At 34.2% G+C, this 14,275-nt stretch overlaps 1 protein-coding gene across 1 annotated transcript in view; it reads right to left on the bottom strand.

Annotated features, from left to right (window-relative positions):
* Positions 1-1,697: 1,697 nt before the first annotated feature.
* Positions 1,698-14,275, bottom strand: part of LOC149570875 (RAN GTPase-activating protein 2-like) — a 50,279-nt gene continuing 37,701 nt past the window's right edge. Inside the window, exons 2-4 of the mRNA XM_089815651.1 lie at positions 2,441-2,892; positions 2,098-2,286; positions 1,698-1,989 (exon numbers count right to left, since the gene is read on the bottom strand). Of these exons, the coding sequence (XP_089671777.1) occupies positions 1,698-1,989; positions 2,098-2,286; positions 2,441-2,892 (933 nt within the window). The remainder of the gene's footprint in view (positions 1,990-2,097; positions 2,287-2,440; positions 2,893-14,275) is intronic.

Below are 14,275 nucleotides of genomic sequence, written 5' to 3'. Positions count from 1 at the left end.
CCACACAGTCGGGTGGTAGTGTATTTTCCACTCTTATCATTTGAGATTCATTGAGACATCATGGCTAATGCATCCTTCATGATGGTGGATATGTATCATTTCATTGATGATTAGCATATGTTAGATGATGTTATCTTATGCTTATATTTGCATGTTAGATTACTTTCTACATATGATATTGTATATGTTAGGAGTGACATTTCTATTATGTTAATACCGATGATCTCTTCGGTGATTTGGGATGTTACGCACGGAGGGATGGCTAGGGCCCACGATGGTCTAATGATGCTATTAACGGTTGGGAGGAACCGTGCACTTAGTTTATTTTGTTTGATCTTTATGATGGATGTATATGTCTTCTATAATGATGTATCATGTTATTATCTTTATTTTGATGTATCATGGATTAGAATAGGATGATGTACCTTATTCTACATATGTATATTCTTTGAGCTTGTCATACCTTGTGACATGTACAGAAGATGAATGAGCATTTGAAATGTAATATTTAAACATTGGACTTATCATTATTATTTCATGTGGATGTTGTACTAGATGGATTCATGTATGTAATTCAATGTTAAGGGATCTTTAAAGAATGTAATCGATTATGTATGCTATGTTTACTTTCAGATGGACATTGCTATTGCTTCCATTATTAAGTACAAGTTATATGTGGTATTTACTTTCATGTTATTTTTATAAAAAAAAATGTTACCAAATTTAGTGAAATTCTAAGTTAATTCTTTGGATCCCTTGGCGGGGCATTACATCAAGATTGATGCAAAAGCATCTTGCAAGAGAAAATTTATTTTAACAAAAAATTAAAATATAAAAATAAAAAAATATTGTGGAGGGGAGAGAAAGTGACGAAAATAGGAAAAAGAAAAAAAATAGAAAAAAGGAGAAAAAGAGGAATTTCTATTTTTGAGGTGCATAGGTGGCATAATAGAAAATTAAAATAAAAATGGTTGTCATTCCATTTATCGAGGTGTGTAAGTGAAATTCTAGAAAGTTATGAATATTGTAGAAAGTTGTGGATATTGTAGAAGGTTATGAAAGTTGTAAAAGATTGTGGATATTGTGTAGGTGGAATTCTAAAAAGTTGTGGATAAGTCATGCATTGGGTGGTAAGTGCCTATTTAAGTAAGGCATATGAGCATTTCTAATCAAGCTAGAAGTAGAAGCTTTGGAACGTGAAAGCTTCAAGGTGTGAAAGCTCGAGAAGTAGAAGTTGTGGAACGTAAAGCTTTGGAAGGTCAAGCTTGGAAAGGTGAAAGTTGGAAGGTGTGAAGGCTTCAAGGTGTGAAAGAGAAGAAGGAAGTGAAGGGTGAGTTTTCCTGAGTCTATGGATAGAGCGCCGAATGTGGCGCAATTTACACTTGGATCTTAGATAGAGTTTGTGAGAAGAGCTAATGACTACAGCTTAGAAACAAGGAGGTGGCTTGGTACCTTGTGAGCACAAGTTGAGATCTCAGAGGTTTCTACTAGAGTGTGGATCTAGACTAGCTTGGGTTTGGATTGGATCTTGAAAGATCTTGCAGAAATGTTATTCTAATTGCTAAGAATTTTCAAGTTTTAATAAAATTTCTTGGGAAGCATTTTATCTCTCTTTTTCTTCATATTGTTGCATTCTTGGTTATGAGTTGGTAAGGGTGGTGTAGGCCTTCATCAAGTGGTATCAGAGCATACCTTCATCAAAGACAATTGAAATTGGACTTTTTTGCAACAGCTTCTTTAGCTACCTTAGCCCCAATTCCAGTCATACCATTTACACTCAAATCAAGTGCTTCTAGCTGCTCATGACCTTCTGAAATGGCTTTGCATATTACAAATGATCCTTCATCCTCCAGTTTATTCTCTTCTGCAGAAAACATGGTCAGCAGGTTCTTTGCAGCAAGGCATTCTGCTAAAGCTGGAGCTGCTTTTGGAGTGATACAATTTCCTCCAACAATAAGAACTCTTAAATATGGAGTTGTATTCTTGAGGCTACGGGCAATAGAAATCATCCCTTCATCCTAAAATTTAATATTCATTATGTTAAATTCTATGAGACATAGATATCCAGAGATGACTGGTCTCAGTGCAAGTCCACACCTGTTAGATTCTATATCGAACATTGCTAAACTGCTGCCTTCTCTGAAAGATAGTACGACATCTGCACCATCCCACATGCCAAGGTTGTTGTTTAGTGAGAACTCGTTATCCTCCAGAGCAACCCATTTGCTATTTTCTGAGAAATGGATATCCAGAGCAATGCATTTTTTAACAAGCTCAAAAAGGTCTCTGCTGAATCGTTTTCTTTTCAGTAGTAAATAAAATACAAATCATCGATCCTTTCAATAGAGGGAAGAAGCTCAAAAATTGCTCTAGTGGCTTCTACTGAAATGTTGCTACTCATTTTGACTTTAGGTTTTCCAGCGCTTTCTAAGATTTCAACAGTTGCATAAAAGCTTCGACGCCCTTCTCTCCCATTTCCCCTAAATCAAGAATCAAGGATCTCAGCATGCTCCCTTCTAGAGAAGATGAAAATTCTTGCATAACCTCAAGTGCCTCATCCTCAGATTTTCCAAAGACGAAATGTACAAATTCCACATCTCTTGAAGTTTCCTGAACTTTCAACAGGGCTCTTTTGGCAACACGGGCTGCCTCCACTCCAAAACTATGGTTGCAAAAACTTATCCTAGTATATGATTTCTTGGCCTCTTCCAATGGCCTTAGGAGCTCTATGGCCGAGTCTTTGTCAAGAAATATGAAATCACCATCCCCATATTTTGTTGGTATATCAAAAACAACAGTTCTATACCACATCGATCCCATGACCTTTCTCAAAGCAAGAGTGCCCTGTTTCTGTGCTCTCTTGCGTAAAATTAAATAAACATTGTTCAACCCCTATAACCAAATTTAGTAATCTTATCCCCCATCAAGAAAAAATCAGCGATCCCATAGGGAAAGTCATCGTTACCAGAAACTAGTATATACAATCACCACCACCATAGTTCTTAAATAAAGAATTCAAATGGTTTGAAGCCGACAACCGAACCCACGCCTCCATTTTATAAATAAAAATAATAATATGGAGTGTTAAATTTTAAAATAATTAAAAGTAACTAAAATAGTAAGAAATAAAATATTATTATTGAATATTAAAATATTTATTTTCAGTTGTTATACTCGTAACGTGGCTTTAAATATTTTGTTTCATTGTTATAACAGTACAATTGATGGTGAAAGATGATTTCTTTTGCTTTCACAAATGTATGACTAGCTTATATATATATATATATAATAAGTCGAGAGATATCTTTTTGAGGCACCTATTGCATTGAGTGAGATTATGAAAATAGGCGCCTCGAGAAGGATATCTCTCGGCTTATTATATATATATATAATATATATAAGCTAGTAGCACTCAATGCAAAATAAAGACATTATTATAGTTAATATACAAAAGTAAAATATAATTACTAAAACTATATATATTTTATATGTTCACCTAAAAAATATGTATAATACAAAAGTTTCCCTTTGAAAATAAAAAAATTGTGTGACCTAATAATAAATGTGATCTTAAAAATATAATTTTTAAGGAAGTAATTATAATTAAATTTAGTATTGAAATTAGAGTTTTGGTTTTCATTAGCATTAGCATAAGTTTCATGCTGAATAAAGTAGATTATAATTTGAAATAGAGAAAATGATGTATTGGAGCTCATTTATTCTATAATATATAGGGAAGTCATATTGGGGACTCTCTCTCTCTCTCTCTCTCTCTCTCTCTCTCTCTCTATCTCTCATGTCCTAATTATTATCTCTCTCGACTTCATTAGACTTCTCTCTCTTTATGTCCATCTATTCCATGCTCTAATTATTACATCTCTCCACTCTCTCTCTCTCTCTCTCTCTCTCTCTCTCTCTCTCTCTCTCTCTCTCTCCTTTCTTCCAAAATCATAATCCTCTCACCATCTTTTCCCCCTAATTACAATATATCTCAGCCCATATCTATCACCCTCTCCCTCTTCTCTCTCTTTATCTCTCTCATATGTCTTGCATGCTAATTACTCTCTCTTTCTCTTCACGCCCATCATCATCCCCATCCATTTGATTCCCTAATTAATATCTCTCTTTACCTCATCTCTCTCTTTCTCCCTCTCCCCCCCTTTTCTCAGTTTCTAGCACACATTAGAGTTTTCATTTGCATTAGTGTTAGCTTAAGTTTTATCCTTAAAGCTAGATTATTATTTGCAATAGAGAAAAGGTCATAGTGGGACTTCTTTAAGAAAATCAAGAGTTAGAGAGTTATTAAGGCTTCAACTTTTATAATACATGGTTTGTGTATTGTTCATTAAATTAAAGTCTAAAAAACTCTCTCATGTCTCTCTCTCTCTCTCTCTCTCTCTCGTCTCTCCCCCCCCCCCCCCCCCCCCCCTAAATTATCCTCTTTCTATATTAACCTCTATCTCTCCCCACTCCCCCTTCTATTTTTCTTCCATCTCCCTACCCCTCTAGGAATTGCTTCCCCCTAAATACCTTATATATCTTTACATCATGTCTCTTACTCTCTCTCACACATCTCTCTTTTCCAAACATATAATACATATACCTCTCCCCATAATTACTCTCTTTCCCTCTCTCCCCACCCTTCTCTCAACAAATCTTCTCCTATTTAACCCCCCCACCCACCTCCACCCACTTATCACTATTATCCTCTCTTCCTTCATTACCATGTCCATCTATAGATCATATTTCCTAATTATTATATTTACCCCATCTCTCCCCTATTCCCTCTCTTATTCCCTCTTTCTCTTATATCCTTCCCCCTCTCACCATCTATTCCTCTTGATTACCATATAGCCCTAGCCCATCTCTCTCTCTCTCTCTCTCTCTCTCTCTCTCTCTCTCTCATCGTATCTCCATCTCTTTTGGACCCTAATTGTCATCCATTCCCTAATTACCACATCTCTCTCCCCCTCTCCCTCTCCTTCTCCCTCTCCCTCTCCCTCTCTCTCTCCCTCTCTCTCCTTCCCAAATTCCTCACCTCATCACCATTTCCATCCATTCAATTCCCTAATTATTTTCTTTCTCTCTACCTAATCTCTCTCCCCTTTAACATTGTCTCTTTCTATCGCATACCTTCCTACACTTGTCCCTTTGTCCTATTTCCACCCCTAGTTACCATATCCTCTCCTTTATTACCATTTATCTTTACATCATCTCTCTGCTTCCTTGCCTCCTTAATCTCTTTAAGTCTCCTCTCCCTCCTCTCACAATCTCTTCCCTCTTTTACCCTGTATATCTACCCCATATATCTCACTCATGTATCTTTATCTCTCACAATCTCTCTTGCACATATCTCTCACAATATATCCTCTTAGCTCACTCTCATGTCCCCTCCTCATATATCTTTATCTCTCAAATTCTCTCAATATATATACCTTGTGTCTCTCATGTCCCCCACAACCTGTATCATGTCCCCTACTACCTTCTCTCTTTGTGTCATGTATCTTTATCTCTCACTCTCTCTCATAGTGTTTACTTCATGCCTCACCCTCATCCCCTTCTCACACTCTCTCTCACATGTCCCCTTCTATAATTTGCTCACCCTTCCTTCTCTACACACTCCACCCCCTCCTCACAATGTAGACCCTCTCCACTCCCCTATCCCTTGCGCCCCCCCCCCCCCCCCCCCAACTCTCTCTCTCTCTCTCTCTCTCTCTCACACACACACACACACACACACACACACACCCACACCCACACCCACACAACACACACACCCACACCTACAAATCCCTTTTGAAATTCAACTATATTTATATATTTTGAATTAATTTATAAAGCTTGATTTTATTTGTGAACTTAAACTTTCTTTTAAAGATAACTTTATAACACTTTCTCATAACAAATTTAGCATTACTTTAGAACATTCTTTTAATTTTAACTTTATATGTTTAACTTCATTAATTTAATATTTTCCCAAATTTATAAATTTCAACCTTATTTCAAAATTTGATATAATATCTAATATTTTGTTCTAATTTTCATCCATCCCCTAATTACCAAATCTCTCTCTCTCTCTCCCCTCCCCCGCTCTCTCCCTCCCAAATTCCTCCCCCATCACCATTTTTATCCATTTGATGCCCTAATTATTCTCTTTCTTTGTACCTAATCTCTCTGCCCTTCGACATTGTCTCTTTCTACCTCATACCTTCCTACATTTCTCCCTTTGTCCTATTTCCACCCCTAGTTACCATATCCTCTCATTTCTTACCATTTATCTCTACACCATCTCACTGCCTCCCTACCTCCTTAATCTCTTTAAGTCTCTCATTTTCCTCCTCTCTTAATCACTTCCCCCTATTTACCCTTTATATCTAGCCCATATCTCATACTCATTTATCTTTCACAATCTCTCTTGCACATGTCTCTCACCATATTTCCTCTTATCTCACTCTTATGTCGCCTATTCATATGTCTTTATCTCACAAATTCTTTCTACATGTCTACCTTGTGTTTCTCATGCCACCCCATAGCCTCTATCATGTCCCCTACTACCTGCCCTCTTTGTCTCTTGTATCTTTATCTCTCACTCTCTCTCATAGTGTTTAATTCATGCTTCACCCTCATCCCCTTGTCACACTCTCTCATACATGTCCCCTTCTATAATTTACCCACATGTCCTTCTCTAGACACTCTCTCCCCCTCCACCCCCTCCTCATAATGTAGACCATGTAGACCCTCCCCACTCCCCCCCACCCCACGCATATGTGCACACCTACACCCACACCCATACATCCCTTTTGAGATTCGACTATATGCATATATTTTGAATTAATTTATAAAGCTAGATTTTATTTGTAAACTTAAACTTTATTTAAAAGCTAACTTTATAATACTTTCTCATAACCAATTTTAAATTACTTTAGAACATTCTTTTAATTTTAATTTTATATGTTTAACTTCATTAATTTAATATTTTCGTAAATTTATAAATTTTAACCTTATATTAAAATTTGATATAATCTCTAACATTTTGTTCTAATTTTCATCCTCTCTCTCTCTCTCTCTCTCTCTCTCTCTCTCTCTCTCTCTCTCTCTCTCTCTCTCTCTCTCTCTCTCCCTCCCTCCCTCCCCTCTCTCCCTCTCTCTCTCGTCCCCCAAATTCCTCCCCCCATCACCATTTCCATCCATTCAATGCCTTGATTATTATCTTTCTCTCTGCCTAATCTCTCTCCCCTTCAACATTGTCTCTTTCTACCTCACAGCTTCCTACATTTCTTCCTTTGTCCTATTTCCACCCCTACTTACCATATCCTCTCCTTTATTACCATTTATCTCTACATCATGTCTCTCCCTCCCTATCTCCTTAATCTCTTTAAGTCTCCTCTCCCTCCTCTCACAATCTCTTCCCCCTATTTACCCTCTATATCTACCTCATATCTCTTGCTCATGTATCTTTATCTCTCACAATCTCTCTTGCACATGTCTCTCACCATATTTTCTCTTATCTCACTCTCATTTCCCCTCCTCATATCTCTTTATCTCTAGATGTCTCATGCCTCCCCCCCCAGTCCCTTACTACCTGCTCTCTTTGTCCCATGTATCTTTATCTCTCACTCTCTCTCAAAGTGTTTATTTCATGCCTGACCCTCATCCTCTTGTCACACTCTCTCTTACATGTCCCCTTCTATAATATACCTGTCCTTCCTTCTTTACACTCTCTCTCCCCCTCCACCCCACTCCTAATAATGTAGACCTGCCCACTCCCCTTCTCCCCATTTTCTCTCTCTCACACCCACACCCACACCCACACATCCCTTTTGAAATTTGACTATATGAATATATTTTGAATTAATTTATAAAGCTTGATCTTATTTGTAAATTACAACTACTTTATAACACTATAGAACATTCTTAATTTTAATTTTATATGTTTAACTTCATCAATTTAATATTTTCCCAAGTTTATAAACTTCAACATTTTAAAATTTGATATAATATCTAACATTTTGTTCTAATTTTAAAAATCTATTGTAATTTCATTATTTATTATAGTCTTAACATAATTATTTAATTACTTTATCCAAATTTTGTCCAACATTTTAGATTATATAATCACAATATCTAATACTAGTCAGTGCAAAATTTATATTAAATTTTTCTTGTGTTTATTTAAAATGAATATATTAAAAATGTGGAGGTCGAGTTATTCCAAATTTTAACAATAAGAACAAATGAAGCCATGATCGGACAATGGAATAAGAAAAAACTTAAAAAGAGAGCAAGAAAATAAATTGATTTACTCAAACTTTGGGCTGGTGCTACTATGGGATTCAATTAGTTTATTTTTGGCAATAATTGGATTAAAATGTGTCAATATGGCGAGGCTTGGGAGATGTGAATAGAAGGAAAGAGGGGACAAGTGAATCCAACTAAGGTTGAGGTACTCCAAATGTTGTAGTTGGAATAGAGCAGGGAATACTCGACTACTTGAATTCCTCACCATTGCTAACAAGGAGAATCTGAGGGGCTAAGATCCAGACAAGCCACGTAGCCTGAGGCCCTGTGGTAGGTGATTTGCAGCCAAGAGTAGCAATCTATATTTATAACAAAAAACATCATAACAAGTGGATTTCCCAAAGTCTAATTATAAATCATTGTTTCTCTTGCCAAAATTAATGAACCTTCTTTGTATGCATCATCAGGAAATTGCATGTGTAAATGCTTGCATCTTGGAGCTTCTTCATGTCTCTAGCGTTAATCCCTTGTGATGTGACTGTAAACTACAAAACTAGTACTATTACCGACAAATATTGAAATTGATATCGAATTCCCCAAATGATTATGCTGCTACCAATAAAGTTCACTACAATAAATCAAAAGAAATTGCTTAAAGCATTTGTTAAAATATGTTTCTCTATAGACTCAAAAGAGTCATCTTCCTCCTCGATTTCTTGCTCAGGATCGATGAACTGAAGCTATTGATCTTTTGGTCTGCAGTTTGCAAAAGAATTATTTTGTCAATAAATTATCACTTGCAGCTTATCATCCAGGAGGATGAAAACTCACCTGAATTCTATGCCGACTTCTATTCGAGACCCTCTCAAATCTCAAGAACAATATTGACATGAAATTTTTTGCAAATGAAGATTATACACCATCATCCTTTCTATTACTTGTATTCATTGGTATTGCACTAACTGTCAAATGAAGTGATTTCTTTATTTTTGTGAACACACAATTTTTGTGGAGTCAGATTTGTAACTTTAGAGATATATAATATTATTTTTAACAATAATGTTAATTTGAACAGTCAGCTGCATGTCAATTTTTTTCAAAGGATGCAAAAGTTTACATTGATTTTTCAGTTTGAATGTACTTATATTTCAAATATCGAAGTATATATAAGTTATAATATTATAGAAGATTTTGCAATCTTGATAAAGTATATTTTTCAAAAAAACTTGTGCAAGTATTCATATAATAAAAAATATATAAAAAATTCTTGTATTTCATATGTTACTTGTTAATAATATAGTTTTTAAACATCAATATTTATATTTCAGAATTATTGTAAATTTATATTTAGAAAATAGACATAAATATTAAATAATTTATTTTACTTATGAAATCTATATTTTTGTGAATTAATTGAACCTAACACTCACAAAAACTAATATTGATTGAGAACTTATGTTCACATTAATAAAATACTTGAAAAATATAGATGATATTTAAATTAATTAATTTAACATTAATGTAACATAGTTTTAGAATTATTTATATTTTAATATTTATATATATTTTTTAAATAAATAATTTGAAGAAATAAAGTATAAAGTTAAAAAAATTATCGCATATTACAAAATGCTATATAATTTAATACAAAAAATTTATATTTTGTATTGGGTAAACATTATATAATATAATTTAAAATTCTCACATTTACCATACAATAGAATAAATAATCGACTCACATTATTTTAATATGTGAAATCTCATTTTTAGCGAGAAAAAAAAATTGGGAGGATGAAACCAACTAGAATTTATCTAAGTTTTTAACTCTATGATTTAAAACAATTAGGAAATGTTTTTTATGCATCAAGATTGAAAATGCATAAACTATTCCATATAGCAATAGGTCATTAATAGGAGAGATAAAGATCTTTTGGGAGGTACTAAATCACAACAATTGAATTTTGTAAATGGATTGGATAATTAAAAACCTAGAAAAACTATAAACGACCTTGAATTTTGATTGCAGTTTCAAAGGTATAGATGAATTTCAAATCTTTAGAAGAAATAATAATGTGTTTTGGATAATTGAAATGAGTAAGAAACAATAAACAATAGGAATTTCCCCCATGCAAAATTGAATCCTACAAACTATGTGTTTTGTTTGATCTATGTGAACCAGACAACTAGGGCAATATTTGAAAGATAATGTTTATCTATTAGTGCACAAAATATGCTCTCCCAGGGTTTTACTACAAACTGATTCTAGACTTGGTTCCCTCGAAATCTTTCTAAACTAGTGAAGAACTAGAGTTGGATTACTATAAAATTAAAATGGTCTTGATGGCACGAAGCATTTTTTAATACCCCAAAAACTCAAATTTCTCTCCACCCTTAATCTCAGAACTCACATAGATCAAAACCCCCGTCAAAAGATTGAGATCAACTTTGTCCAAATTAATTATAATCCTTTCATTTGTATGAGAGATTCAATTCTGAGATCATCCTTTCCTATGTTTAAATCAGAACTCATTGCCAAACCAATTAGGAAGGAAGCCCCAACAAGCCAACAAAAAGTGTCATCCCTAGTCTAGTGGTGACTAATAAGGAGGAAAGTCTCACTCCGGATCTTCAAGGTAATGAAGTGGAATATGTTGGCTCTTGATTTAATAGTGATTATTACTACCAGTAGATAATGAAATTTATTATACCTAGAGGTAGCTAGTGCTCATATTTAGCATAATAAACTATGTCTCTGGGCGAACTTAATAAAGCACAATTGCTTCCTACACTTCTTGCTCTACAAGACCAAGGTGGTAGTACCTTAGGGATTCAAATATCTTCTTGAATCTTACCCTTAATCCCTAGAAATGAAATTTGTGGTCCAATTTCTCTGATATATGTGAAATAAAGATGAGCTACAACAACTACCAATAACTCATAAATCCCATAGATTTAGATGATGACCACCCTTATCCACTTGATGCAATATTTGATTGATTTAGATTTGAATATAATTTGGATACATGTAGCATAATTCACTTCAATTTTGTCTTTGATTTATATGACTAGTGCCTTATCCATTGTTATAAAAAGTCAACTATTACCATGGGATCTAATTTAGATAACTTGTAAATGAATTATATCAACTATAATCACCAATTCAAATTCTTATCAAATATCCCTCTTATAAACTTATAGACCCTATTGATTCTTTGAAGCACTTCCTTAATTCCTTGAATTAAAAGAAACAATAGAATCAATATACGTCCTATCCAAACTGCATTCAATAAATTAAACCTTATTTAACTAATTTCAAAGTAAACAAATCCATAAAATGGAGATAGAGATTGATGACACAGATGTAGTGTAAGTGCCCTTTTGTATTATCCTTTCAATAGATTGATACAATAACCAATAGAAACTCAATGAGACTCAAAATATCTTGCTAATTCTATCATTGATATGAAAACATTAGGAAATACAAAACCTAAAAGTAAACTTAGAAAAATTACACATAAGTGATCTGACTATACCTTTTTGGAACAAAACAAAATTATACAAAATTCTTTGACCTTTTCTCTAACCTTGGGATCTCACTTATCTAGGGTGAGATGCAACAAGCTTTAGGTATAGAGAATTGATAGTTGTCCTTAGGACAAAATATTTACATCATTACTATCACAAAAGACAAAGGAATTTGCAACAAGAAAACTTCACATCATAATATTCCTTTGTGAGATCATTTCTTTGTTACATTTGTTGTTGCTTTCTTTGTTTGAAGAAAAAGCTAATGATTGGCTTTATTGTTGTTGTGAGTACTTGAAAGATGTGGCTAATGGAATTAATGGTAATGTTTCTAGCTTTGATTCATGCAAGCTCACTTCAACTCAAGGATCCCCATTAATATCATCATGAACTAATAAAACAACATTTATTTTCATTTCCTCTTTTTCTATGTTAGTAGTCTAGACTTCTATGCCTGCAACTGCAATTGGTTGCTCATTTTTGTTTTCTTCTTCCCCTTGATCTCTTGATGATGTGTCAATAATTTTTACTTCATCCTATTCCATCTCATCATCATCAATTTCAACTTCTTCCAACTACTCACTATGAGTGATATCTAACACCCACTTGTCAAAAAGGGTGTCATCTTGCCAATCAAATTGTAAAATATCTTCTTGCTTCTTAATTATATATTTAGTACTTTTATCAATTTCATCAAAGTCTCTTCTCAAAGGATCAAAGAATAACTATACTTTTACAATTTTCTCAATGTGTGGCTATCCACCATGCATGTCCTTTGTCATTAATGACTCTATTCATTCTTAAATAGAATAAGTCATTCACTTCTTAGGTCCATTTCTCTCTATTTTTCAACTATTCTTTCTATCTATAGCATGTGGCAATAAATCAAATTTGGCACTCTTATGTTTATCCAAATAATTAACAATCCTTTTTTGCAACTCAACTCTCATATCATAAAAATTGGAGAGGTCATGGAAAATATAATAAGTTTTCTCTATATGTTGATTAGTTGAAAAAATCACAAAAAAAAATAAAAATATGACCTTTGTACTCCTCTTAATCCATTTATTTACAATTGGCTTTAAGGTTTGATCATTTGCCTCTATCTCATCCCACACATTTATTGTTTTTTCCAATTGTTCATAGAATGAAGGCCAATAAACTTTATCAACCAAATACATGAGGGCTTTCCTCAACTTATCCTCATATTGTACTTCCAGTTCCACATGCAATGCCCATAGTTTACATTTTTCTTCTTCAAAATCCTCTATAGTATAATACTGTGGCCTCTGTGGTGTATCTGGTATCTCAATGAGAGGAGTGGATTTGAAAGGCTCTATTGGTGGGTGAGGGTAGGTAATCCTTGGCCTAGTGGACTATCCCATCACTTTATTTTCAAGTTCAATTCTCCTTTGAACTTCCTTATTGTATGCCTCCAAAACCTTTTCATACTTATCTTGTAATTCAAACCTTGCCTTCTCATCTCTTTCAGCAATAGCTAAAGTCAAGTTGGATACTCTAACACCCATTCTACACCAGTAGTTTCTTCCACTCTCTTCACAATCAGGTTGCCTATTAATCTAGTATCATTAGGTTGGGAAGAGCTAGTCCTAGATCCTTTCCTTACTAACCAAATGACCAATGTAGCGTGGTCCTCACTAAATTTAGCACCTTTTTTTTCTTTCTTCCCTTGATCCTCTATACTTATTCTGTCTACAACATAATTAAAAACTAAAGCATTGGCTATATCCCAATTCGATAGTAAAAAAATACTAGATGCTCTTACCATTTGTCTCCCCTCTTTAGGGCTCAGATTCTTAAATTCTTGCATCATTTCTTCTTTAACCTAATTTTGTGCATCTGATTCTTCCATTTCTAGATGATCTATTATTAGTTTATTGCACCTCTCCTCAAACTTTCCCATGTTTACTCTCCATGAAAATTGGTAGAAGGCTCCGATATTACCAAAATTGTCATCAGATATAAACTCATTACTGGCTCTAGTATTAACAAAATTGTCATTAGATATAAACTCATTACTAGCTTTTTCAATCATAGGGTCTAGCTCCTTTCCTCTTTAATCTTCCACTATTAAATCTAGGCTTGGCATTGGAGGACCTATGGATTTCCCTCTTTTAATTATGCCTAAGTGATGAACACTCCCCCTTGAGATCCCATTTTCTCCATCTACTCCCTAGTAAGTTGTTTGTCTCCTAATTGTAGTGGGAATTGTGTGGGTGAATATTCCTCAACCTGAGGTGTTTTTTCCTTTATTATTCTCTAGGCCTTGGGTGAGGGTTCATTAGGTCTTTCCTCAAGAACAACACTAGCTGATCCCATTACCTATTTTCCCTTATCCACAATGGACCTTTTATTCTGAATCACATTATAGCCAAGTCTCTTCTAGAAAACCAACTGCCCTATTCCTATTGTAGGAGTGAATACGACTCTCTTGATAACCTCTCTGGCTCTTTTTGAAAAAGGAATTAATAAAAAAATATTTCTTTTCATC

This window comes from Cupressus sempervirens, chromosome 2, assembly GCF_028749045.1.
Source record: "Cupressus sempervirens isolate cs-2001-9-10 chromosome 2, ASM2874904v1, whole genome shotgun sequence".
Lineage (NCBI taxonomy): Eukaryota > Viridiplantae > Streptophyta > Pinopsida > Cupressales > Cupressaceae > Cupressus > Cupressus sempervirens.
The sequence above is the reverse complement of the archived record's forward strand: the minus strand, read 5'-3'. Positions and strand labels throughout refer to the sequence as shown.